At 41.5% G+C, this 27943-nt stretch overlaps 2 protein-coding genes across 3 annotated transcripts in view; one reads left to right on the top strand and one right to left on the bottom strand.

The window, feature by feature from the left end:
• Window positions 1-1998: 1998 nt before the first annotated feature.
• Window positions 1999-11752, bottom strand: LOC308411048 (uncharacterized protein). Its single transcript, XM_080904752.1, has 5 exons — window positions 11720-11752; window positions 10333-10503; window positions 5460-5591; window positions 5016-5145; window positions 1999-3283 (listed from the first exon to the last, which is right to left on the bottom strand). Exons 3-5 carry the CDS (start codon window positions 5575-5577, stop codon window positions 3013-3015), a joined length of 519 nt encoding a protein of 172 aa, XP_080760878.1. The 5' UTR covers window positions 5578-5591; window positions 10333-10503; window positions 11720-11752; the 3' UTR covers window positions 1999-3012.
• The window catches only part of ift70 (intraflagellar transport 70), an 18833-nt gene continuing 2190 nt past the window's right edge, over window positions 11301-27943 (top strand). Inside the window, exons 1-18 of one of the 2 annotated variants that reach the window (XM_080904749.1) lie at window positions 11301-11487; window positions 11851-11916; window positions 12909-13118; window positions 15708-15764; window positions 15894-16029; window positions 16587-16691; window positions 16791-16919; window positions 19463-19512; window positions 20887-21039; window positions 23249-23314; window positions 23445-23498; window positions 24547-24612; window positions 24862-24938; window positions 25053-25260; window positions 25365-25412; window positions 26119-26190; window positions 26923-27026; window positions 27254-27332. In XM_080904749.1, the coding sequence (XP_080760875.1) occupies window positions 11440-11487; window positions 11851-11916; window positions 12909-13118; window positions 15708-15764; window positions 15894-16029; window positions 16587-16691; window positions 16791-16919; window positions 19463-19512; window positions 20887-21039; window positions 23249-23314; window positions 23445-23498; window positions 24547-24612; window positions 24862-24938; window positions 25053-25260; window positions 25365-25412; window positions 26119-26190; window positions 26923-27026; window positions 27254-27332 (1728 nt within the window). In that variant the 5' untranslated portion in view covers window positions 11301-11439. The remainder of the gene's footprint in view (window positions 11488-11850; window positions 11917-12908; window positions 13119-15707; window positions 15765-15893; window positions 16030-16586; window positions 16692-16790; window positions 16920-19462; window positions 19513-20886; window positions 21040-23248; window positions 23315-23444; window positions 23499-24546; window positions 24613-24861; window positions 24939-25052; window positions 25261-25364; window positions 25413-26118; window positions 26191-26922; window positions 27027-27253; window positions 27333-27943) is intronic. The other variant, XM_080904750.1, reaches the window with a different exon arrangement.

Below are 27943 nucleotides of genomic sequence, written 5' to 3'. Positions count from 1 at the left end.
CTCTGTCAAAGGTAAAATCATAAAAACATGTAAATCAAAAGTAAATTATATTATAAGCCGGACAAATCAAAACTTTTCAAAAGCAAAATTAAGATTGCATTCAATTAAAATTGTTACAAAAATTCTGAAGAAACAAACATATTAATAAAATAAAATAGAAGTCTATCAAATTAAAATACCGGACACAATATAAAGCAGATATATAACTACGAAGACTGACCCTGATCAAGACTTCAGTACACATCAGTCTGTTCTGCTTGTTTAATTGCTCCTAAGATTAAATATTTTATGGTTTTACCTTTAACAGGGTGCCTGGTGGAAAAGCCTCAGAGCCTCCACTTTTATCTTTATGGAACCAGCTTCCAGTTTGGATTCAGGAGACAGACACTATCTCTACTTTCAAGATTAGACTTCAAACTTTCCTTTTTGCTAAAGCATATAGTTAGGGCTGGACCAGGTGACCCTGAATCCTCCCTTAGTGATGCTGCAATAGACGTAGGCTGCCGGGGGATTCCCATGATGCACTGGGTGTTTCTTCTTCACTCACTATGTATTAACAGACCTCTCTGCATTGAATCATATCTGTTATTAACCTCTGTCTCTCTTCCACAGCATGTCTTTATCTTGTCTTCCTTCTCTCACCCCAACCAATCACAGCAGATGGCCCCGCCCCTCCCTGAGCCTGGTTCTGCCGGAGGTTTCTTCCTGTTAAAAGGGAGTTTTTCCTTCCCACTGTCGCCAAAGTGCTGCTCATAGGGGTCATATGAGTGTTGTTTTTTTCTCTGTATGTATTATTGTAGGGTCGACCTCACAATATAAAGCGCCTTGAGGCGACTGTTGTTGTGATTTCACGCTGTATAAATAAAATTGAATTGAATTGAATCTTTTACTTGTTTGCTCATGTTGGATGCTGGGAGTGAGCGCGGTCAAGACATCTTTTAGATTTTAGCAGAAAATGCTCTTTTAGAAATCAGTCTAAAGGCTGTTAGAGGCAACTGAGATTTGAAAAACACTTAAATTCTTTTAAAGTTGTGATAAAGTCCTTTTAAACATCAGACTTGAAAGGTTTGAGATCCACACTCGACACGAAGGTTGGAGTTCTCTGCACCACATGAAGCTGCCATGATGCTGTTCACTCAGAAGCAAGGCAGAGATAGACGCCAACAGGTAATAAGGGAGAAAACACACTGAAAACAGCCAGTCGCAAAACAACCCAAAAGATCACACTGTCACGTTCTGAAAGCTGCTCTTTGAAAACAAAAGCATGAAGATTTTCTTTGGCTGCTGTGTGGCGACAGCTAAGATAACAGCCTTATCTGAGGTAACGTGTAAAAATATTTTAAATTACCAGCAAGAACCCATCTTACTGGCAGTTCTTTGTTTCGCATGTTTGTGCTGTTATAGGGTAAACATGCACATATTAACATACGTATGCTACGATCAGTATTATAAGATAAATTAGCAGTGCCTGCATATTTCCTGAAATGTTGCTGAAGTTCATGGTTTTCTGTCTTCCAGCTGCTGTCTTCGGCTCTGTGACCTCAGCTCCTTGTTGCTCCTCCCACTGCAGAAAACTCAAAGAACTTTCTCCGTCCTCGTCATTTGTACCATTGTGTCATTTTACAACAAAACAGCTTTCTAATGTCTACATGGAACGTTTAAACCCCCAAAAGACTGTCTCTGTACAGTCCATGCATACATCTCAGGCTTGCGTGCAGAACCGTCCCATAATGCATTGCGTTAGTGACGTCACAATTAGCGGTTCTATTCAAACTTCACTGATTCTTTGCTTTAAGACTATTACAGGAAATCTACTGTCACGCAGTTAAGACCAAAGCTTTATTCTGAGCTTTGCTCCTCAGATCAAACGAACCTCGTTTCTGAAGAAGTCCACAGCAGAACTCTCAGCTGAATGCAATAAGTGAGTTTATTTGCAGGTTATATAATGCAGCAATAGGTACAAACCAGTAAACATGTTTGTACAATAAGCAAGCAGAGTGCAGACACAGGAAGGCTTGAATAAGGCAGCATTATCTTGATGATTTTGGTGGGTTAGACTTTTGTGTCCAATTGTTGATGATATTTTAGTAAAATGCCAGAATCCCTGAGTATTCAGTTTATTCACCAAACTGTGTCTTCAAACCTGATCTTAACCTGTGCAGAACAGGTTAGGCACAGACGTGGGCTGATACTTGGAGTTGCTCCGGATCTGGAACCAGGAAGTTTCGGAGGATTCTTTGATTCTTTATCATTGCAAGAAAGGACAGTCGTCATCAATACAAAGTAAAAAGTGGAAGGTGTTGTTGTGATGTTCTCAAAGACAAAAACTGATCTAGATCCAGGTATCCTTCTGGATCTCCAGATTCTGCTTTCAGGTGAGCTTTGCTTTTTCTTTCATTTTAAAAATAATCTACACAAAGAAAACCTCAACCAGGTCAGGGGTCAGGGTCATCAGGTCATCAGGTCAGGCCATTGTGTTCTTTTATAATGTGTTTAAAAACAGCCCATTTTTGTTCTTTAGGCACCAGAATAACACGTGAAGAAGCAGCTAGCTGGTCATTTATTAGAGTTTTGTTTTAATTTGACATGTGAGCTCTGCTTGGCTTTGAGGAAATTAGAAAACTGACAGGTATAATGGAGGTGAGCAGAAAGCTCCAGGCCGAGGGCTGCGGGGACTCTAAAGAGGTTAATACACCCATGCAGGTGAGATCTCACCTGATGATAAAGATGATGAAGAGGTTCTGAATAAAATAAAATGTAAAACTCAGTGCATAGAGCACATTTGTTTAGTTTCTCTGTCGACTAATTGCATATATTAGCGAATAATGGTTGATTTGGCATTTTTCTGAATTTTCAAATGAGAGTGAGAGATGTTAGATCTCCCTATAAAAAGCTGAGCTATGCAGAAGCTCATAATATAGTAAAGCCTGCTAAAAAGAATAGATTAGCTTCAGACACAAACAGCCTGAGAAGCAAACGTCAGAGAGGAAAAGCCTCGTCGTAGCCGTCCGGTTAGGACGAGGCAGGGGCCTTTTTCCTCATCACCCGCCTCTGCCTGACGACTGGAGCCACAGCAGTGCCAGTGTTGGGGTTGGTGCTGGCGCTGGTGTTGGGGTTCGGGTTCGGGTTGGTGTTGGCGTTGGAGCTGGTTGCGCGGCTGGTTTTGACCTCGTCGATAAAAGTTTCTATGGCGGTGAACTTATCGGTCAGATCGCCCAGACGAGTCTTGAGGGCGTTGAACTCTTTGAAAAGGTCGTCTAAGGCCTCAGACAGCGGCTGGATCCTGAACACGGGGCGAGTGAAGACAATATAAATCAAACACACACGCAACGCTTTAGTTTCCTCTTCATCCTGTGCTAGTAGAGATTGCTGCCTGCTCGCCACACACATAACTTTCACTAAAAGTCTCTTTGGTAGCACACGTGTGATCCTCGCTGCAGTTAGTGCTCCCTGTTCTAGTTTAAAAGTCTTTTTCTTGCAGGTTTTACATGACATCTGTAATTTATGTTCATGTCTAGTTACCCAGATATATAGGCTACAAAGTCTTCTTTCTTTATACTCCTGTTGCAAACTGCACACTCTCTTCTCTCATTGTGAGTGGGTGTGTTCCTTAATGTAGACATTTATAAAGCAAACCATGTATGAAAGCGACCAACAGTCCAGGATCAATCACAACATCAAACTGTGGGTTAAAGTAAGATGACAAACACAGACTTTGATCAGTGGATCAGCAGAAAAACTGAACTAAAAGACTTTATGTAAGAAAATTAAATTTGAGGGAGAAACATGTCTGCAGCTGTGCTTATGTAACTTCTGGACCACAGCGATGTCTCGTCTGCTGACCTGCGGTGAGCGGCAGGAAGCTGCAGAGTCCCCCTCTGGAAAACTGGAGCTCCTTTCGGTCAGTTTCTATTTTGACGTTTAAATTGCCGTTTCATCAGTCTGCTGTTGGTTCCTTTTTTCATTGTCTGTGGAGCTGCCCTGTTATTCTACAGTTTTGGAGATCACTTATAGACAAGCTATGTACTATATTTAATTGCCGACTGCATCTGGGTCCAAGGACTTGCCTGTTAGGACTGAACGATGAGCTACCTGCCGGCTTTCGCAGCAAAGATCTCCTTCACATACTGCTGCACTACGCTCGAAAGTGCATTATGGTACTGTGGATTTCTGATAAGGCCCCATCTGTCAACCAGTGGCTACAGTCTGTGATATGTATCATGCCAATGGAAGCCTTCTCTACAGCACTTAAGGACAAACCTTTCCTTTTCTATCGCATATGGGACCCTTTTTTGGCCCACCTGAACACTCCTTCTGCTCAGAGGTTGAAATCGGGCTTACGGGATTTAGCCTGGCAACAAAGGGACGATTGTTAACCTTTTTCATTGTTTATTAATATTGCTGTTGGCTTTCTCTTTCTGCCTCCCACGTCCTGCTATACATGTAGATGCATCTTTGTCCTGTGTATGTATATGCTGGTGACTGCTGTTTTCCTGCTCTGCAATTAAAAGTTCAAAAAAAAAAAAAATTGCCGTTTCAGCTGCAGCTTCCTCTGACGGCATCGGCCGCAGAGCGTACCCAGTAAACCCCCGACTTCATTTTCAGCCCCACGGCTAAACCGCATTCCTGTGGTGCCTCTCAGAGACTGTTTCGCTTCACTCACGGGGAACAGTTTACTCGTTCGTTTACACTCTTCTGTTACTGTCATGGATTTATGTAGTGAGAAAAGACCCAAATATATGCTTTCTATTTCAGCCTCTGTTTGTCTTGATGACAGCTTTGCACACAGTTGTCAGTGTACCGACCAGCTTCATGAGCTCGTGCTGGATTTCTGGACTTCTTTGTGCACCTATCAGCTGTGCAAATGGCAAAATTCAGCTACTGCATTAGTCGCATTATGGCAGGAACACTCAGCTAAAAGGAACAGTAGATCTGAACTGTAAGGCACATCAGAGGTTTGTGTGCCGTGGGATTTTGTGGCGTCATAAACGAATAAATGAGACCCTCTCTCGTACCTGGCGTAGTCCGGCAGGAGAGACTGGTGGTCATTCTGCAGGAGCCCTTTCATCTGGTTGATGATGTCGAACCGCCAGTTGTCCAGAACCTCGGTCAGGTTGGCCACATTGCGCATGTTCACCCTGTCAGCTGGGACAGAAAGTCACAGCACTGTTAATTTTCAGCCATCTTCACTTTGTAACGATTAGTGAGAACACACCATAATAAGCCCCAGAGGTCCTGTTTACTTCAAAATAAATTCAGATTCAAGGAAGCTCCTGTGTGAGCCTCTTAAAGGAGTATTTCATATTTTAAGACACCAGCTTGGAACCTGCATGTACAGGTTTAACAGGCAGGCTTTCTCTGAGCAGTGTGATCTTTCACCTCTACCTTTGACCTCATCATGATGGACCCTGAACTTGACCCTTGACCCAGAGTAAACAGAGAGTAATCTGGGTGCTCACAGCCTTCCTTGAAGTTCCATTCGTCGGTGGCTTTGGACGCCGGGCGTCGCCTCTGGGCCAGCACCGTCAAGGTGGAGCCAGTCAGTACCAGCAGCAGCACACTCAGCTTGGAGGCCATGATCGCACTCGCACCTGCAGGCAGAAGCAGCAGATGATCTGATGATGAGGAAGAGTGATTTCAATCCATCTGAGCCCCACTTTGAGCCCTCAGTTTTAACATTACCACCCTGTTAAATCGATGAATAACTGTTGTCCAGCCCAGCACAGAGGTTGAAACATATTTAACCCAAAACATGATGGTTACATAAATCCAACCAAGTTAAAATGGAAATACTGAACAGATCTCAACCCTCTGTAGTCTCATCAGTGTTGGCATCTTTAGAAGCATCCTGTGTCAGAGACCAGCACACTGATCTGTTACTGCGAGTGTGGTCTCTTTACAATCACGCCATGAAAAGCCTTCAGTTTTACGGTATTAGCTTCTCTCTCAATAAGTGAATTTAAAGTCCTTCTCCAACACAGCGTCTCGAATAATCAGGCCCCGTGTGGTCTTAAACACCTCGTTGTCTTATCCTAACAGAGCACTTGGAGCTGAACTGCAGCCAGAGCCTCCAGCTGGGTGAAATTTCTGATCAGACAGTTCTGATAAACATGCTGGTTGTCTTGTGCGAACTTGTTTTTATCATCTGTTGAACACCTCAGTTATTCATGAGTCCTCTGCCTGAGCACATCCTCTCTTATAAACAGTGTAGGAAGCGACTGCGAGGCTTCTCACAGGTCCTCTCAGAGCTCCCGCCGTGACACTGTCCTCTTTACACCGGCTCTACAAAAGGTTTAGGGTTCAATTTAAAAATCTGGTGATCACACACAGAGTTATTGATGACCAGAACTTCAGCCATAAATAAGTACTGGATCTCTGAGGTGAGCTGATCAGTGCTGGTTAAGGACAAAAGGAGACGTGCGTTTGAGGTTGTGGAACTTTTATTACACTTCCAGAAAAACACTTTTAGTTTTTTAACCTTTTTTTATCTCATAAAACATTTTGTGACTTTTGCTCTTGTAAAACAGTTTATTTACATATAAACTTTAAACGTTTGGGTCCAGCAGACAGACACACGCTCTACTTTTAAGATTGGACTTTTTTGATAAAGCATACAGTTAGAGCTGGATCACGCAACCCTGACTTTGCCCTAATTATGTTTTTCTTGTCCCTCTAGCACGGTTGGTTTTTTCTACAGATATGTAGACATATGAAAAGTTACTATTTATCATTAACTGACTGGAGCCTTTCTCTGTGGTGGTGTTGTTGCCTGCACGCTTTCAGAATCAGAATACTTTATTGATCCCAGAGGATATTATGCTTTTTATGGGTTCCTGGGACACTGGTTCCTGCCCAGTCCAAAGACATCCTTGTTAGGGTTAACTGGTGATTCTAAGCTAGCTGTTAGTGTGAATAAGAGTGTGTCTCTCTGAGTTGGCCCTGTGATAGATTGGCGACTTGTCCCAGCTGCTCTCTGTTTCTATAAAGCTTTAAATGCCACTCTGTTCCTCTAGAATAAACTGTTGCATTACTTTTCATTAGTTCCTAACATATAAATACACTGCTCAAATAGAGGAGAGAGTTACCACCTACTTTGACCCCTGTCTATTGCCTTAGAGTTTTTTTGGTTTTTTGGAGGTTTATTTGTTTGTTTGTTTGTTTGTTTGTTTGTTTGTTTGTTTGTTTGTTTGTTTGTTTGTTTGTTTGTTTGTTTGTTTGTTTGTTTGTTTGTTTGTTTGTTTGTTTTTACACCTATAGTTCGTTTACTCTGGTCTGAATCAGTTGACAAGTTTGTAAACTTGTAGTTTTCCGTGATTTGATTTCTTTTCACACAGAAAAATCCAAGCGAACTCCAAACGAGCCAAAAGGAATCAGTGCAAACCACGTAAGAATCTTCAGTCTGCTGATTGGCCAGATGCGTTTGAGGCGGGAGCAACAAAAGTAAATACAGGAAGAAGATGCTGCACTCTCAAATGTTGGAGAACACAGAGAATTAACATTCATTTCACGGATAGTTGCTAGCCCATACAGACCTTTCACCTCGCTGTATACCAGAACACAAAGCATACACTGCCATTTATTTCTTTATTTATTTATTTATTTATTTTGCTCAAAATTGCAACGTACTCCTGCTAGGAGTCAGAAGTCAGATCACTTCCACATGGTAAATGAACCTTCTCCTCCAAAGCATTTCGGTGCAGTTGCTTTGCTCCGCACCCAACTGCGATTACTGCGATTACAACTGTACAAATGAAAAGGATAAACACCGCAGGTCTACCTCAGAACAGAAGCCCCGCCCACATTCTGTTGATGAGGGGCAGCTAATCAGAAGAAAGCGGTGGAGGAGCCCCAGTATGAGATAAAGAAGGATTATTTTGAACTGTGACTCATGCAAAGCTGCTCTAAAAATTGAAAATGAGAAGAACTGGTCCTTTCAAATCTTCCCCTTGTGTTTCTTTGTCTTATTTCAATCATTTAAATGTTGACATGTGTCCCACTTGTCTCTTTTAATCCTTGTTTATTCTGCTCTGCTTTGCTTATTTGCTGGCTTTACATGCAGACGCAGCTTTTCTTTTGACACCTCGTTTTTTAATGAGCACTTTAAATAATTTTGCTGTGTGAATATTGATTCTTTGACTGGGTGATTGATTGATTTAGAAATAATTGGCAACAATGGTTTAACGAAGGCACTCTAGCAATTTAATTGAATCACCAGCAAACCACCAACGGCTCAGCATCACACCCAAACGACTCAGACATGTCGATAAGTTTGGTTGTTTGCATGGCATTAAAATAATTGAATCGTATATTCAAGCTGCTTCTTTGTGCTCAGCCTTATGAAATGCAGATTGCCTCCTGCTGAACTGCACAATATCTGTCTGGAAACATTGCTCTGTACGGCCGAAGCGAGTTTGCTCTAGAGATTTGATTATTCCTCAGCACTGTGTAAGGCCTTGTGTGGCTTTACTACCACCGTGGCTATCAATCCTAATAAAGCAGAGAAAGGAAATCTAACTACTGAGTGTACAAACTTCTAAGTCTTCCAGGCTTGTCAGGAGTGGAACACAGGAAGAAGCGATAAACTCTCAGCTCCTGCAGTCAGCTCGCATTAAAGAGCGAGTCCGAGCCCGAGTCAGAGCGCCGATGCACAAACCAGACCTGACAGAGCGACTTAGAGGAGAGCTGCAGAGGCACGCCGAGTACAGTCTACCTCAGCAGCTTTGTGTTTGTTCCGCACATGCCTGCAAAAATACACAGAGGCAGCAGCAGACTATACAGCCGGCCTTCCTGCACACGTGTGTTTAAACAGAAATAAACCTGCCGTTAAGCTCAAAGTGAAGCGGACGGGGTTTGAAGCCATTTCAGGGATCATTCTGGTTCATTTCAACCAGTGATGTTTTCCATTGGCTCTCTCTGAGAAGACTTGTTGGATAACAAAGTTTTTTGTTTTACAGCTGTAGTCGTCTTTTTAGAATACGTGTCTGTACTTATCATTTGAGTCTCTTTTGAATCATTCATAAACATAGCATCCTGGGGAGTATCTATCTAACTATCCAGCCAGTTTAAAATCACTCGTTTTTGGACTGTCGAAGGAAAACAGAGGCCCTGGAGTGACTCCACACAAACTCCAAATAAAGGCAGCATACTGTGCACATATTATACATAATCATAAAAATCACCAGCAGCACTCATAATTAGTGGCCTGGTGTTGAGCGATGCCAAAATATGCTTTCCAAAACCTGTATTGATTTTTGTATTTGCACATTGGTGCATCATCCAGCGATCAGAAGAGGAACTGCCCCTTTAAATAAACTCTGTCATCAGGGGGGAAAAAACACTTATGTAACCAGTGTTTTTATTAACTATGACCCAGTCTTTCTTCATCTTTGAGCTGCCTAATCATAGCCACACAGACTGAGTGCCTTCAGTACAACAGTTCCTTAAGTTACCTTGATTTTCTCTGAAGGTCTACCAGATTATTTTCATGCAAACCCATCACTTACTTAGGACTCAAACATATCCTTAAACCAATGGAACACACTTGACCACCCGTAGTGCAAGTACACACTCCCACAGGATCCAAAGAAGATAACCACACACACAAACAAACACATCTTTTTGCCTTCATCTCTGCTGCAGTTTTTCTCCTCAACATCATTTTAAGCCACCAAAATCTCATCAGCTCCAACCAGTCTCAATCTGGGAACCATGAAATAAGTTTGGCCTCGCAGTGAAGAAAGTCACATGGAAACATTCCCAAGAGTTTTTCAATATTACAACGGCAGATGCCAGATTCATGTACATGCTCTGCATTAATAAAGAACCTCATTCAGGTGCATCTCAAGTATGCATTAGACTTATGGAGCTCGAGCTTTCATGCAGCACGAATACAATAAGTGTTTTCTTGCAAAGCAAAGTAGCAATGCAACAGTTTTTAACAAAATAACGCAAAACAAGAAAACAAGAAGAAAATATAAAGAAAATGTAAAAATAATACAGTTTAAAAAAAAACAGAGCCCTCTGATAGTGCTTCTCTTCCTTTTCTGAACCAGCCAGCTATAAAATAAATGTGAGTAAATGATGGATATTTCTGCACATACCTGCTAATGTTAATATGTACCTGTTGTTTTGCAGCTCCTCTGCTGCAGATCTTTTCACTCGTCCCAACAGAAGTGAGTGACAGGCATGCAAGAAGTGCAGAAAGTACCAGAAGGAGAGAACGCAAGCATAAAACACACCCCTCCTACACACAAGCATGCATGCACATGCATATAAACACTAAAAAAAACACTTCACGTTCTGAAACTTTCTCACACACACTCGGCATCAAACCTTTCCTCCGTCATTATGGAGGCCCGGTGGTCAGCACACTGTGGTTTGGGTTTGAGGCGACACTCCAGGTTTCATCTGTTTTAGCCACTGTTTGGTGAGTATATTTCCTTCTCCTGAATCCTTCAGATATGAGATCATCTGTGGATTTTACCAGCCTGTGCTTGTGCTTTGCTGAAGGATAAGAAGGAAAGAGAAAAACAGAGAGACTTTAAGAGAGACAAAACTAGAGACATTAAGTTGTAAACGTGTAGAAGAACAGCCCTACAAAGCACAGGCCCAGGAGCACAAAGGAACAGAGATCCCTGGTCAGTGATGATTGTCAGTATTTCTTGCTGATAAGTAAATCAAACAATCACAAAGAGACACAAAACACCAACAGATAGACAGAAAATTTAAAAGAGAAGCAAAAATTTTTTTTTAAAAAGTTATAAAACAAAAGTTACAAAACCAAGTTAAACAAAGAACAAAGACACTCAAAATTCTTTAAAAGAGATTTAAAGAAATTCATAAAGAGAAGAAAGTAAATAAAGAAAAACAAACAAAAAACACATGCAAAACCAATGCAAGCGGGAAGACAATGACTGCAAATTCACACACGCAAGCTCAAAACTACTAACGATTTGTAAAACTGCCAAAAGGCGACGCAATATATGAAACAAGCTAAAACAAAACCAGTACAACTAGAAACTAGAAGGACACTTAATATAAGACATTCTTTGTCAAACCAAAGGGGGAGAAGCTGCAAATGAATTTAAACACTATAAAAATGCCACAGAAAGAAAGAAAGAAAGAAAGAAAGAAAGAAAGAAAGAAAGAAAGAAACTTAAAGACAGCAGGAAAGTTTTATATTTTCTACGGGACGGTGATTGTCTTTGTCCAACAAGTAAATAAAGGTTCTAGAAAAAAAAATACGTTCAAACTGTAAGGTGATTGGCTGTTACATACGCCAGGCAAATGTCCCTTTCCGCTCTCCTCCGTTGCTAAGTAACAGCTCCTATGCTCTCCGTGCTTCGCCAAGCAGAAGCTAGCTAAATGCTACGACCCAGATTATGGGAAAACCCGAAGCCACAAGTAGTGTCTGTTTGATGAGAGTGCAGATTTGAAGCAATGACTGCTATAAAAGACGGAGAGTACACGGCTACGATCTACAAACTGGTGAGAATACGCCAATTAGTTAGGGTTCTTAGCTTGTTGAGCTAACAGCTACACAGCGTGAACCAAACTCCATTCACAAATCGTTTATTTTAGTGTTTCATTCTTAATGAAGTACTTATCCAAGACGAATTATATTTTTCTGGAATTGAGATGCACTTTCCGTAAATTCGGCTTAAGTTTAAACTTATAATAAACAGAGAAAATGTAAACTGCAGTGTTTGTAGGTTTGTACCGGTGGTTAATCTTTGAAGTTCTTATCGCTCCAGTCCTTGTAGTTTACTACAAGTGATTGGATAAAGAGAGCGAGTGTTAATCAGTCTACATACTCAAGCTTTTCCCAATAAATATGTGTCTGCGTTGTAGATTAAAGATGGTCAGTATGTGGATGCCATTCACATCCTGAACGGCCAGCTCCAAAAACACACCAAGGTAAGTCTGCCAATCTTCAAGGGGGGAAAGGAGATATGCAACCCGCGATATAAGACTTAAAGAAACAGTAATCCTCTCTCTCTTCCTGTCTCTACTCAACAGTGCACACAGAGAGCTCTGAAACATTACAACTTGATTTTCTTGTTTGTTTGTTACATGGGCTTTTTTTGGTGTGGAAAGCTATTACATACATGTTTGTCCAAATACAGCAATTAATGGGGCTCATTTTCAAGACTTCATCATTGGATCCATAAGATTAATTTTATTATAGTGTCTTGTCATTGATCTGAATTGCTTCACTGTTACTGTGATGAAACTATATTACTTTGGGTAGTAAATTATTCGCTCCCTCATCTGAGTCACTCATTTTTTCCCTTCTAATTTGCTCTGCTCTCAGTACGTTTCTTTCATTATGACTGAAATAAACTGGCTACATCTTTCTTTTTAAATTAGCACATTGTAAGTGCATTTTTGCATATTGCACCTCAGTAAATCTGGCACACTTTCAGTTGTAGGGATTACTGCACTGCTGCAAGACATTGTTTTCAGCTTTGTAAAGTGTAAAGTAAAGTGTGCGTGTTAGTCCCCATGGGGAAATAGTTCCTCTGCATTTAACCCATTCACCCAGTGAAGCAGTGGGCAGCCACCAATGCAGCGCCCGGGGAGCAGTGTGTAGGGACGGTACCTTGCTCAGGGGTACCTCAGGGTAGCCGTTCAGTGGAGTCGAACCCCCGACCTTCCGATCATGGGGCCACTACTCTACCTACTGAACTATCCCTGCAGTTTTGTTCTTTCTTAATTTTTATTTATTGAGATCTTAAAAAGGAAACGGTTTTTAAAATACAGAAAAGAAAATCTTAAAATGCAGCAGGAACCCTGGTGGGCTGAAGATGTCTGCATTTTGTGCTCAGACATCCTCAGGTGAGCTGTGTGTTTTTCTCTACAGATGTGCCTCAGCTGGTCACTCTCTCCTCCTTTCACCTGTGTCTCAGTCCAGGGCGGCGCTGTCTCTGCTTGGTTTCTGCTACTATCACATCCAGGACTTCACCAACGCCGCCGAGTGCTACGAGCAGCTCACGCAGCTGCACCCGGAGGTGGAGGAGTACAAAGTGTACTACGCCCAGTCCCTGTACAAAGCTGGTGCTTATCCCGAGGCCACCAAGGCTTCATTTGCACTCGACAACCCCAGCAGCCAAACCAAGGTACAACACACACACACACTGAGCCCAGCTGTGTGTGCATGCGTGTGTCATTTAAATAAATAAACGAAGAGCTGGAAGTGTTGTGGTCCAGGTGTTTCATCATTGCATCAAATTTGTCAGTTTATGAACAATTCCACTTTATTTGTACAGAATTGTTTTAACACCATCTGTTAGATGATCTCCATCACGAGGAACATTTGTTCACCAGACGTGTTCTAGCGAATGCATATGGCCCATAAATGCACAATAAATGAACAAAAGCAAACAAAAATGTTTGTAATTCAGCAACAAGGGCCACACTTTTTATCAAAGTTACAAGAAGGCAGCCTGTGCATCAGAGTCAACCCTCTGAACCCCCAAACCAGAAAAAGTGTCTGGTTTTACAAAAAAAATCACAAAAATAACACCATCCATCAAAACCAGAAGGTGTAAAAACAGATGCAACAAGAAGCACTCAGAGCACACAAACCTGCGTCAAGGCAGCTCACTCTCTGGGTGATATTTACTCTGAAGATACATTTTGTATTCTTTGTTCTTTTAAATCTACTTTAAGAACTTAAAGACTTTAGGAAGTTTGTAGTGCAGTAAAAACTAGATACAGGTATCATGAAAGACGTTTATTTTGATTACACTAAAGGACTCGGCAATGAATTATAGGTACAGATTTGTAAGTACCTGAAATTAATTACTTGATCTTATTGTGTAATATTACTACAGTAATATAACTCTGTGTTCCTAACAGCTCATTCTCTTTCTCCTGACAATACTTTATTTAAAGATATATCGCATTTGGGGTCAATTTGAAAGAAACGCAGATGTGAAATGTAAAAGTGAGGTCAGAGTAGCTGTGTCATGATATTTGGATGCAAACTCTAATGTGATATTTAGAATCCCCGTACACCAGAATCACTTCCTAACTGTTACCAATACAAACAAAGGAAGTCGAATTTTAAGCATAATTCTGCACATAAAAGAGATTTGACAAGTTTGACCATGAAAATGAGGTCAGAGGTCCAAAGTAACGTGATATTTAGAATCCTCACAAATGTCTTGCTGTTGTCAGTACAAACAATGGCAATGAGAAACATGGAAGAACTTTGACTTTCGGATCAAACTTTTGACCTTGAAGAAAAGGTCAGAGGTCAGATGTGATATTATGTTTATAATGATATTAGACCAATAAATCATGAAGTTGACCTTGACAACCTCAGTGGGTGTAAGCCAAATTTTAATGGATTGTTAACATGACTCCACTTTACACCCCTACAAAGTTTTATTAGAATTTATTCAAAAGCTGTCGTGTTTACAGACGCATGCAAATGCTACCAAAAATAACCTCCTTGGTTATTCCATCATCGATTTTTAGCTTTCCAAAGGTCTAATTCAGGGAAAATTGAGTATATTGACATCTAATTAAATCAAATTCAAAGTTTGGTCTAAAGAGATAGTTAGCATGCTCCCTCCATCTTCCTCCAGGAGATATTTGAAGCGTCAGTGATAAAGCAGGTTCTGAAAATCACCAAAGATATAAATCACAAGAGTCGACGCCCTGATTGTACCTTCAGTGGCTCTAATACGCTGTTGAAAAGGTGCAGGGTAACAACTTGTAAGTTAATCAGTGCAAATTTTCTTTAGCACCATTATAAATCATTGAATGATAATAAGTCAAGCTACGAGTGTGTGTTTGTGTGTATGAATTTAAAACAGCATCATAAACGCTGTTTTATGTGGCGCGTCTCTCTGACTTGTCCAAGACAAACTTCTGCCAAGGCAGAGAATGAAGGCTAATCTATAATCTATGCCTAATAATGTGGCATTTTATGAAAATTAATTTAGTCAGCGTGTCACTTTTAAAGCAAAAATACATCGTTTTCGCTAAACAGTCCCGAGAAGCTAAGACTGAGTCGGCTAGGAGCCATAGTCACGTAACGACAATTTAGCCATTTGCTGGGGCTGAATCTATATTTTTATTCGCACACATACTCCCAAATATATTTTACAGACACAGAAATTTCAAGTTTAAATTTGTAAATTTGCAAGAAAAAATCTCCTGATCTCCTATTTATAAAAAACTAAAACCTACAAGAAAAAAATGGAAACATTGATGATGAAAGCTGGTGACAAATTTTCATACATTTAACTGTAACTGGGTTAGATTTCTCTTATAAATTTACAAATCTACAACAAAACCTTTTGCCGTCCTGTTATGTGAATTATTTTTATTCTGATGACCCACTCTATCCTCCCTTCCTTTGCCCGTGGACGGTTTGTGACATACCTTCAGTGGAGCTATTGCGCTGTTGTAAAAATTAGACCAGAGTAAAAGTATCATCTAGAAGCTTTCTGGGGTTCAGAGGGTTAAGCTTGTTTTGTCCTTGTGATAATATCAAGAAGAAAAGTTCAGAGGTTTTGGAGAAAAGGTCCAAATGTGGGAAAAGAAGCTCATAAAAATGGTTATGGATGACAGTTTGCATTACAGATTACACTTTGTACTGGCTCTTTTTTTTTGGCCCCATATTAAAATTAGCACTTGGCTGCTGTTGCCGTGTCCCTGTTTTACCTTCGGTTTATTGTCTCTCTCTGGCACAGATGGTCAAGCTGCAGGCCTGCATTAAATATTGTGAGGAAGATTATTCCGCTGCCAAGGTGAGGAGCTTTAACACGTCATCTGTTAACACACGATACCATTTCTGCTCAGTATAGCATCAGATTAATCCTTATTATGCACAGCCAGACACGCCTTCATTAGCGTCACTTTCTGTTGTGTTTTTGTAGTCGCTGTTGGAGCAGCTGCCGCCGGACGACCCGGACTACGTCTACAATATGGGCTGTTTGCTTTACCAGGACGGCAAGTATGAGGAGGCCTGCAGGAAGTTCATGTCTGCCATGCAAGTGCTGGGATACGTGCCAGGTGATCAGTTAAAAACACACATTCAGTAAGCTGTTCTCTATGCACTGACCTGAAATCAAAAGACAATTTATTTACTGTCACTGGAGTGTTTCTGGAAACCCAAAAATATTCACCCGTAACAGCCAATAAGACGACGCTGTCTAACCGCTGGAAGGACGGTCCAGTAACATATCTTCATCTGCTCCATCTCTATAAAAAAGCAATGTTGACCCAAACAGCTCCTCCTGCAGAAATAATCTTGTCCTTCATTTCTTATAGTTGGTGGCGTTGGGAGAATCCACAGTCTGTGGGAGAATCCACAGTCTGTGGGAGAATATCAGCTGTCTCTGGGTTTTTTGTAATCAACTCCGCACTACTTTTTACAGTGGAAAGGGTTTATTTTTCAGGTTAACCGAAAATATTTGCAGATGAGATGAGTTTCTATTTCTGTTAAACAAAAAGAACCAGAACAAAAACTGGACATGACTTGAATTCATCATACATTTAAATAAAATTGATTAAGATAAAATGATTGTACACCCCTGGGTTTTTGTGTCATTTTTGTCTCTTATTTTCAGCGTTGTCCTACAACATCGCCCTGACTTATTACAGCCTGAAGAACCACAATCAGGCCCTCAAGTATATCGGAGAGATCATAGACCGTGGAATCAAGGAACATCCAGGTAAAAATAGCTGTGATTTTCTCCTCTTTTAGATATTTATTATTTTTAGATCATGTTTTTGTCATCAGCATGAGGGTTGTCTTTTTTTCTGCATACCAGAGCTGAGTGTCGGGATGACGACCGAAGGCATCGACATCCACAGCGTGGGAAACACGCTGGTCCTGCATCAGTCGGCCCTGATCGAAGCTTTTAACCTCAAAGCTGCAATCAATTACGAGCTGAAGAACTGTAAGAACCTCCATCTGTTTCCAACACGTCACTTAGAGAGGTAGTGAGGTGGCAGACGAGCCCGCGTAAAAAAACAGTATTGATGACAACTGTGGCTGTAAAGTGAACCACAGTCAGTATTCAGACACCAACCACACAAGAGCTGAGGAACATCACAAACCTATCCATGCTGTGGCCAATCATAGCTATCTAAATCCTCTGTGAAGACACATGGGTGTGCTGAGAGCTGGTCTTTAGTTTGACTAACCTGACGTTAGCGGCTGTTTCTCACTGTTTACATTATAAAGGATGGATGTGGGTCCTGGGTCTGATAAGAAAAGCCATCGTAAAAGCTCCTTAAACCTTCCCCTCAACCACAGTAAACACTTTCCTGGTGGATTAATCGCTGGTTTTAGGTCACAGTGAGGAGAACAACAAGCCGACGTTAGCTAGCTATCACAAAGTTTTGCTCAGTCACATAGATATCAGTCCGCAGGCGGTTAAAGTTAATAATAACTGTAGTAAATAATGAATAAATGATTAAAGTCTTGAACCATCCCTCATTACTTTATATTTTGATTCAAATGAGCCAGACTTGTATTTTTTAAGTCCTCTTGAACAATAGTTCTCCAGCTTTCTGAAGGTCTTTCAAAGTTCTTATTTGGACAAGAAACAAGAAATGCAGCAAAGATAAGTGTCTGATTGCCAATAGTTTGATTTACTGCCAATGCAGTAAAAGCATAAATGGATAGAAACCATCAGTCCTGGATTGGCCTCCCCAGAGCCCGAAACTCAACATTATTGATGCAGAGAATGAAACAAAGACGAGCTTTGAATGTCCTTCAAAAGCCCCGGAGAACCCTTCCTGAACACCAAGAGAAGAAAGAAACTAAAAATAAAAAAAATTTGATATTTACCCTGTAGCCTAAAAATATTTTTGCATAGGTCGCAATTATCAAGAAGAGGCCTGTAAAACTGTTTACGCTCGTTGTGGTTTCACATGTGTAAAACCTCACCAGTGCAGAAAAAACAGCGTCTGCGACAAGAAACAAATCCAGAAGTTTCCACTGAGGTGAGTCTGGTGGCCAGGGCTCCTTAATGTTTTAGACCTTAAGAAATTTTGTGAAAGACGCAACATGCCATGGTCATTTATTCATCAAAAAATACTCTGCAAAGCAATGAATAAATGACCATGGACACAACAACTGCACACCAGATTCTCCTATTCAGAGCATCTGTAATAACATTAACAAAGTGCAGTTTCAGTCTGTCTGTTAAGCATCAGGTACTACTTTAAGCAAGCTAAAGCAAAACGTATGCATGTGATTAAACACACTGAAAAAGCCTTTGAAGGAGCTTGTACACTTTTACATTCAATGCAAAAAGTGAGCGTTTAACTTTGTTTGCCAAAAAGGTTAGAACCGAGGGACTCGAACCTTGAACCTGTCAGTGTTGATGACCTGGGTCTTTTTCAGTCCTTTGAATTTTTAACTGATGTATGTGTTGGGACTGTGTTTTCTTACTTGACTGCAGGCTCAGTGCTTGTGTCCTAAACCAGGTCACAGCCGTAAACTTTTCCCTGTTCATAAGAGGAACAGAAACCGATAGAAAGAGATAAAAAATCGGCTGCAAGAGAACTTGCAAAGCTTCCTTTAATCTTCAAAAGCAGGGTTGTAGTCCTTTCTTTCTCCACCCTCTGACACATTATCAGACCAAAGCTTTAAAGAACAGTGATCAGAGGACGACATGCAGGAAGGAAGCCCACATCAAACGGCCGGCTCTGTCAGACGGACGGAGAGTCGCGTCACCTGCTGCATGAAACGGATGGAAAGATGTGCTGAACCCAGCCTGCAGGGATGAGCTCAGAAACGTTTTTAGGGGACATCCCGAGCACGTTTTGGCTATATTGGACATTTCTTATTAACCTCATCAACACCACCGGTGGTGATTTGATCTCAGGCTTCTGCTGTCTGCGTGTTGAAGTGTGTTTCAGGAAGATATGAACCCCAAATAAGAGCCACCAGGTCACCGGAAAACCACTGTGAGAGAGGGTTAGGGTTAGTCTAAACACTCCTAGTTTCAGAAACTAGACGTTACTTGTCAGCCTTACAGGTTTTTGTTAAAAGATTTCCAGCTGGGAGTGCCAAACAGGAGAAAATCCTTTTAAAGGGGTAGGTAGAACCTAACAATAAGCCCAGAGGACCAGTGGGATACTTTTAGTCCAATAAGAAGTGATCAGAACTTTGTTTTCCAGAAAAACCTTTTGTAGAAAAACTGTAAATGCTTTGTGGCATGTGTTACAGTTTTGATTTTATTAGATATTGAGCGTTAAATGACAGGTAGGTAGGGAGAGAGAGTGAGGATGAAAATCAGCTTTGCTCATGTTTGAGGAATTGACATCTGAAAACAGTTCCACGGGGCGCCTGCAGATGATGATTATCGATTTTCCTTATGAGGTTTTCAAGACTCTGCGCTGTTTCTCAGAAATTTCTCAGAAAAAAACCTCCATGTGCACTGAAACGACCTGATTTCTTCTCTGTTGTGTTCCATGTGGATTCCTGCAGTGAAAACAGCTCAGGAGGCTCTGACAGACATGCCCCCGAGATCAGATGAGGTAAGGACATGAAACTGTTTGCACAATCACGTTTGGAGGCCCCCATGAACACAAAATCATTACTGTTAGGGTGAAGACTTCAATCGAAAGGAAGGAAACGAATGACTCTGTGTTGTTATTCAGTAGTTGTCTGAATTAAGGCTGCCTGGGCTCACTGAGCCTGACAGCCTGTAGATAACAGAGATTAATTCAAGATTAGAATGGAGACGTAGGTGTGAAGGCTTACATGGAGGTAATGATGGTATTTTTATCATCCTAACATGACTTATTTAAAATTAATGTACAGATGGGACACTGTCCTTGGTCCAGCCTGTCACTGCCTCTGAGTCATGGCTTATGAACAACTAGTGCCCCCTAGTGGAAATCCATGCAAAGTGCACTGAGTCAGAAATACTAGGAAGTGAAGTTTTACCTAAATTTTTTACAGGCTGAAATTAATGGGACCACAGCAGCAACACTCAAATGAAATGGATCCAGAGTGTAAAAAATACACTCTTATTCTAGTCATTTATATGATTTAAAGTGTTTGTTTTTTGTGAATTAAATAATCGGTAGAACAGAACGTAAACACCATCATTTTACTGTTTATCACTATAGACAACCACTCATTGGGCGGGGGGGGGGGGCTTTTTTCTCTAACCTGTGCCTCCTTGTCTCTTCTGTCCTCCTGACTGTGACCTGCAGCTCAGTCTCAGTGTGCCAGTTTAAAGGATGTCTCTGTTCCTAATATGACAAAGGGAGGATCAGGGTGCTCATCCTCCTTAGTCCCTCCCACGTGAGATGTGAGCAGAGGAGGTGAGGAGGAGATACGAGGAGAGAGGAGACGAGACAAACACCGTCTAACAGAATGAGCCATCCTCGACTCTGAGCATCATTTTAAATGATGTCAATTAAATATGATGTTTGACATCATCATAAACTGTTCTGTTGTAGCCACAGCAGTTTTTCATGATCTCAGGTGTAACGGTGCTCGTGACATTTTTATAGTCTCGGACACTTTTAATTAAATTCACCACGAGGAGCAAAGTGACCGTTTCCAGACCTGGTGTTTTTGCTCATACACAGAAACAGTGAAGGAGAAAAAGCTTCTTCATCTTTAGAAACTGAAACAAGAATTTAAACAGGCTGTTCAAAGAGTCCTTCTCCCTCCAGCTGTGCCTCTTTTATACACTAACAATAAAAAAGAACAAAATGAGCAACTGAAAACTCACAAACGATGAAAGTTTGTATTTCTGTTGAAGTCTGTACAACTAGTTTTATGTGGTTCATTATAAAAGCAATCAGCCCCGCTTCAATTCGAAAAAGTGCAGTTATTCTTGTACACTCAGTGCAGTATTATGTACTTCATCTCCTATATTATGTCTACTTTTACAGGAACTGGACCCAGTGACACTCCACAACCAGGCTCTGTTGAACATGGACACGAAGCCGTCGGAGGGCTTCGAGAAGCTGGCCTTCCTCCTGCAGCAGCCCTCCTTCCCCCCCGTCACCTTTGGAAACCTGCTGCTGCTCTACTGCAAACACGAGGTACGCAGCAGTATTTTATCTGAAGGAGACCAACTACAGCAGCAAAGACTCCCACTGACCTGCTAAACGTCAGGTCAAAGATGCTTTTCTTGATTTTCTGTCATGTATCTCATGTTCCAGCGGTGGATGTTCATATTAAACATAAGCAAAGTGTCTGATAAAGTCAGTGTAGCGTATGTACAAGTACTCCCTGTGGGCCAGAAGCTCAGGCTGCTTCAAACACTCTAGTCTTGGCCCTGCGTGATGCCTGTGACGGTATATTTCCTTACTGTGATCATCACATGCAGCTGCTTTTATAACCCGGTGTTTCTGAGGGTCAGTCAGCAGGTTGTCTTAAACGGCACTAAAAACAGCTTGTGTTTCAGACAGATGATGAGCTAAGAGGCTCAGTAAAAAGTACATTTGAATAAAAGCAAAAATATGTGCATAGAAATTAGAACAATGGGATCCTGGTAATTGTTCCTGTTGCTGTAGCAAACCTGCTGAAGACTTTTATTCTGCTATAGAAACACATATGCAGATGACACAGTCATTGTAAGCCTCCTTCATGGTGAAGAGGATTCCCATGGGCCTGTTGTGGATGAGTTTGTTTCGTGGTGTGATCAGTCCTTCTTAATGATCAACACCTTGAAAACCAGGACATGGTTATTGACTTCAGGAAGACATCCCCCCATCCTGCACTAACAGTGGTAAATGGTGCAGCCATTGAACTGGTGGACAGTTATTTGGGGGTTGTTCTTGATAAGGCTCTGTCCTTTGAGTCACATGTTGCTGCTAGAGTGAAAAAGGTTCAACAAAGACTTTTTAAGGAGGTTGAGAGGTTTCAATGTTTCATCTGAAATGATTTTTTATAAAAGTTTTATTGAATCTGTTTTAACTTTCTGTATCATCGCTTGGTACGGTAATATGTCCCTGAATAATAAGACCAGACTTAACAGATCATCCTCTCTTTAATGATTTTCAACTGCTTCCATCAGGTTGTCGTTATAGAGTGCCTGCAGTGAAGACAGAGACATAGATTGTCTTTTGTACCTGCTGCTATTATCATAGTTAATAACACTAAACCATAAGTGTTGTTGCCATTGCACACTGCACTTTTTTGATGAAAAATCTAGGTTGTTTTCTCAGGCTTATATTATATTATATTATATTATATTATATTATATTATATTATATTATATTATATTATTTTGGAGTGTGTATGTGATGTGTTGGTTGTCTGTTTGTTTGTACGGACATACTGCAAATCAATTTCCCGTTAGGGACAATAAAGTTACCAATAACCAATAACATCAATATGAAACGTGCTGTATTCAGCGCTATTTGGACTATCAGACAGGCTTTTGCTGTGATCCAGCAAACACTGTGGGAAATAATTTGTCCCACTCCACCGTGGCTTTAAAGGCTCGTAACAGCTCAGATTAGTTCAGGTAATTAGGTAACTGAAACAAGCAGTTTTAGCTTACAAAGGTTCAGAAAAAAAACATTTTAAAAAACATCCACGTGGCCAAACAACGCAGGAATCTCAGAAACACAAAGGAGCACGAGGAGGGAAACCAGGTGGAATAACCAAAAACTGAGAAGAAGAAGAAGACAGCTGAAATTTATCAGGGTGTGGCAGAAAATTACAGAGGCGACAGGAAGTAGCTGCTGCAGATTACCAAAATAAGACAGAAGAAAAAACAAAGATAAAGAAAAGTAGACACTGAACCATAAAAGACACAAAAATAAATCTCACAAGAAATTAATCAAGAAAACATCTTTCACAAAAGCATCTGCCACCGTGCCAGTTTAAATAAGACAGATAAAGAATTTCTGACTTTAAGCATCAATATTCAGATCTACTGCTCCAAAAACACAGTTTTACAATTAATTTCTATGTTTTTTCTTTACTTTTCCTCAGTAAATTAAAATTTTCCATACAGTTAGTTTTAATTGGCAGCCCTATAAACTCTGAACAGCTCCTCTCCCTGACAGCGCTCACACTGACCTCATTATTCAGAGATTTATCGCCGTTCTCCATAAACACCACGACGCCTCTCTGTAGCATGTCAGCAGTTTCCACCAGTGAGCATCCACGCAGGGAGTAACACTGTTTGCAAAGGGATTTGGACTCATGTGGTGTGAGTTCCAGTGGAAAGAGCTGAAAACAAAGAGCTGCAAGTCTTTCATTAAGATGGCATTAACTTCTCTGCTGGACTTCTCACAGTACTTTGACCTGGCAGCTGATGTCCTGGCAGAAAACGCACATCTCACCTACAAGTTCCTCTCCCCGGTGAGTAACGAGCATCCTCAAGAGACCAGCCAGTTGATTTTATTCTAATTAGAACATCTGGTGTAGTGTCGTCTGCACAAATATGACTAGTAATAACAAAAACAGTCATCTGTTTCTTTTTCTTTTTCAGTACATGTACGAGTTTCTTGATGCTTTGTTGACCTGCCAGACGGCACCAGAGGAGGTACGGTACAAAACACCTGACACCTTATTAACAATAGGAAGCTATTTTTAATGATCTGTATAAAATCAACCAAATGTCCACATGATATGAAAGTTTCACGGCCGAAAAATATATTTAAGCTCTGTTTAAACTGTTCTCATTGAAATGTTGACTTCCAGCTTGGACTTGGATTCATGTGCAAGATTTTTCTGAGTCTCTTTGTAATGACTGTAAATGAAACAGATCATTTTAGTGAAGTGGTTGAAATGAGAATTAGTACCTTTACACCTGAGCTGGAAAACAAAGAGAGTGCAGACTCCAGGACGGGGAAGGAGTTTCAGTTATGTGAGGGTGTTCACAAGTGAGACGAGACTGACAGATGGACCAATGAGGACGTTGTAGCGGTCCGTTGTGGTAAAGAGGAACTCTTTATGGCTCAGTCTACGTTCCCTCACCACGAGCTCTGCGTTTTGACTGAAAGCAGCATTGAAGACACATCCGCTTCCTCTGAGGGGTTTCTCGACTCAGCCATAGATTGGATGAGGATCTCAGTCATTCAGTTGAGCTGCTGCTCCACATCGAAAGGAGTCAGTCAAGGTGATTCAGGCCTCTGAATAGGATGACTCCTGGACCCTCTCTAGGTGCTTCAGGGATATCTAACTGGGAGGAGACCCCAGAGCAGAACCAGGACACTCTAGAGAGGTTTTGTAATTTGGCTTGCTTAGGAACACTTAACCAGCCTCCTAGAAGAACTGGAGGAGATGGCTGGGAGGGGGGGGGGGGTCTTAACACCTATGCTTAGACTGCTGCTGCCACAATCCAGACCTGGACAATCGGCAGAGAGTGTATAGAAGGATGAAATTACAAAATAATACTCGTTATTGGAGTGCTAGAAACATGAACCATAGTACGTTAACCTGCTGAGCTAACCAGTCAACACTGTGAATGAAACACAACTAATGCTGTGGATGACAGTCGGCTGGAAAAGACCAGTATGATGGTTCAGCATCAGATTTGTTTTTGTGTCTTTAGTATCCGTCATGTTTCATTACCTGCGTTCTTTTTTCAGGCTTTCAGGAAGTTTGAAGAGATGAACGGAAAACTGGCGGAACAGCTACGCAAACTATCAAAGCAGGTTGTTTACCTCACGCTGCTCTTTCTGTCTTACTGCACACAGCATTTTCACACTGCCTGTATTTTATTTTGTGGGGTTATATATCAGACATGCTTTTGTTATAGGAGTGGCGTTGTGGGTTAACTCAGAACTATAAAACGTGGTTTGGAGGCTGGTTGCAAAGGGGCTTGCAGTTGAACTTGCCGATTTCTTGCAGGACAGGATTGAATACAAATAAAATGTCTGTGTGAATCACTCATCTTCTTCAAGCTGCAGGAAACCAGGCTGACTCGAGATGAGGAACTGCTGAAGAAAGCCGTGCAGGACTTCGAACTGATGCAGGAAAAGTGAGGACACGCAAACATAAACACACTACTAAGCCGTGTTTTCATTTCCTCAATGGAAACAAAGCAAATTCAGTAACAGAGGATTACTTTCTGATTGGCCGCATCTCTTCACAGGTACATCGTTGTCCTCATGGCTCAGGCTAAGATCTACTGGAACCGCGAGAACTTCCAGATGGTGGAGAAGATTTTTCGCAAGTCGGTGGAGTACTGCAACGATAACGACACCTGGAAGCTGAACGTGGCTCACGTGCTCTTCATGCAGAACAAGTACAAGGAGGCTATCGGCTTCTACGAGCCCATCGTCAAGAAGCACTACGACAACGTGAGTGCTCAGGGCGGATGATTACCCGCCTGTTCAACTGTGGGCACCAAATGATGACAGTGTGACGTCAGCTGTAAAAGCTGACAGTGTGCCTTTTTGTCCAGGTGGAGCAGTGTAACATACAAGAGTGTCCCTGCAAGTGCAAACCATCGGTAAACAAAAAACAGACCAAACACCTGTTTCTCTGCCTCTGCAGTTTCTATCTGTGCATGAATCCGCTGTTTAGTGTGATGGTTTGCAGTGGTGTTTCTGATGTTGTACAACTTCAGACAGTCACATGGCTGAAGGTCTGGAGTGTTTAACAGAGCGCACTAACACTGGACAACAAAGAGGTTTTAGGATGTTTTCACACCTGTGGTTTTTAACCTGTTCAATTCAAACTCTGGTTCGTTTTGGTTTGTGCAGGTGTGAACGCAGTAATTGCACCAGTGTTGAACAAAGAGCATTTTTTTATGGTGTGAATGTGATCCATCCTCGATCTGAGCCAAAGCCAGCTGTACGTTGTAGGTTTTAGCTAAAGTATTCTCCATGCTCTGTGCGGTAGTGCAGAACCTTCTTCCTGTATTTACTTTTGTTTCTCTCACCTCAGACACATCTGGCCAATCAGTAGACTGAACATTCTCATGTGGTTTGTAGTGACACAAGAAAAGAAACCAAACCCTGAGAAAAAGCTACAAGTTTACCAACCCAGAGTAAACAGACTATAGCTGTGAAAACACCTGCAGGTTTCTTATATGTTCCAGTTCAGATTTAACCTCACATCAGTGGGATAATTTAAAGGTTCTGCTGCTGACTGAAAAGATTTCCTGTGAAATCATTGGTCAAGCCTCTGATCCATGTTGGTGTTTGCTTCTGTAGATCCTGAACGTGAGCGCAGTGGTCTTAGCCAACCTGTGCGTGTCCTACATCATGACGAGCCAAAACGAAGAGGTAACGTACAGACACGGTCACTGTCAGCCCAAAGGTGTTTCTATATAGTTTGTATCCAGAAGAACATGTTTATAACACACATGAAAGTAATGAAACTCATGCAAAGCACTGCTTTAAAAAACAGAGACACACCAGATGAGACAAAAGAAGTCAACGAAATAAATTAATTATCCTATTCCAGTTTAATATATATCAATGTAGAGAAAAAAGATGAAGCAGCATTTATATCCTGATAGAAGATTAGATTAATGTCCACTGGGATGTCCTCCTAAAGAGACAGGGAGCACAGAGGATATCTGTTCAGACTCATGCACACATATGGTTATTGTACTCATTCTCTGCGATGGCCACTGTCACTGTTGATTCTTTGTTATACAGTAAAGCCACAGCGGGCACTACTTTATCTCCACACTGACGGTGACGGAATTAACAAAAAGCCGGGCATGGAAACATGTTGAAATCCAGCAGTGCTGTTAGACTGCCTGAAAGTTCAGACAGCTAGCTCCAGCCTTTCCCTGCTGGGAGTCTGATCAGGTCCCTGTGTGATACTTTCATCCAAACTCGAGCTCCACTGTCCAGGATGGATGATTTTTTGGGGGGAGCCTTTGTTGTGTCTGAGAGTAGAAAGGAAAGGTGTGAGAGAGCAGCAAAGCCCAGAATCGAGCCTCTGCAATAACAGGACAGCATAACTTCTCTGACTGATGATCTCTGCGTGTCGTCCCGGTTTAACAGGCTGAAGAGCTGATGAGGAAGATCGAGAAAGAAGAGGAGCAGATCTCCTACGACGACCCCGACAAAAAGGTCTTTCACCTCTGCATCGTCAACCTGGTCATCGGGTGAGTCCCACACAGGAAGAGCTTTATGGGGACAGTCAGCAGCTATTTACTGTATTCTTCAGTTGTAATGAAAGGGAGTTACTATGCAATCAGAAATCAGTCCTAAGTATTTTATTTTGTATCATTTCTGATGTGAAGGTTAGAGAGGAAGAACAAAAACGTCCTGCTTTCATCAGTAAGATCATCTCTGTGAAACCTTCTTTGCACACTTGTGTTTTGTCTTTCAGGACGCTGTACTGTGCAAAGGGAAACTACGACTTTGGCATCTCCCGTGTTATCAAGAGCCTGGAGCCTTACAACAAGAAGGTCAGCCATTTTTCCACCAATTGTATCAGTCAGATACAAAAGATCACAGAGACCTTCGGGTCACCGAGGCTGACCACAACGTCGTCTCCTACTGCCCAGTTTAATGCCCCTGATGTTTGACTGGCTCCCAGTGCCTACAGCTAAGAAAAGAAAATCAAGCAGGTCACCCTGGAGATCCTCAAACTGTGAACAACACTCAGAAGATTTTGATTCCAGTACTTTTGTAATCACGATGATGATTCAACCGGGCGATCAGCTTTAGTGAGAGAAGAGGTGCCGACTGTGCTTCCACTCAGGAACACTTCAAGTCTCCCTCCGCAGTCCTGCTTCTTGGACTGCAGCTGATTGGCCATCTGTTGGGAGAGTGAGCCTCCAATCAGAGCCTGGTGTTGGTGTAAGTGGTGTAAGGGCCGGGGCTAAATGCTTAGCACCGACTGAACCGAGTAAATCAGTGCTGGATGGCATCGTTCTTACAGATGGATGAAAAAAATGAAAACTCAAATCTTGTTTCTTTAATTTGAAGATTTTTCCTTTTCCCACACAAAAACGAGCAGGGCTCGTACAGACCACACACTTCTGTGTCATTTAACACTGGAAGGACACACAGCATA

Source organism: Rhamphochromis sp. 'chilingali', assembly GCF_963969265.1.
Source record: "Rhamphochromis sp. 'chilingali' genome assembly, chromosome: 15".
Classification (NCBI taxonomy): Eukaryota; Metazoa; Chordata; class Actinopteri; order Cichliformes; family Cichlidae; genus Rhamphochromis; species Rhamphochromis sp. 'chilingali'.
The sequence above is the reverse complement of the archived record's forward strand: the minus strand, read 5'-3'. Positions and strand labels throughout refer to the sequence as shown.

Excerpts from the sequence above, each read along its gene's own strand:
- LOC308411048 (XM_080904752.1), bottom strand. The coding sequence starts at position 5,577 with ATGGCCTCCAAGCTGAGTGTGCTGCTGCTGGTACTGACTGGCTCCACC. Across the intron at positions 5,146-5,459 it reads ATGGAACTTCAAGGAAGGCT|CTGACAGGGTGAACATGCGC; the intron begins GTGAGCACCCAG and ends TTTCTGTCCCAG. Across the intron at positions 3,284-5,015 it reads CTCCTGCCGGACTACGCCAG|GATCCAGCCGCTGTCTGAGG; the intron begins GTACGAGAGAGG and ends CCCCGTGTTCAG.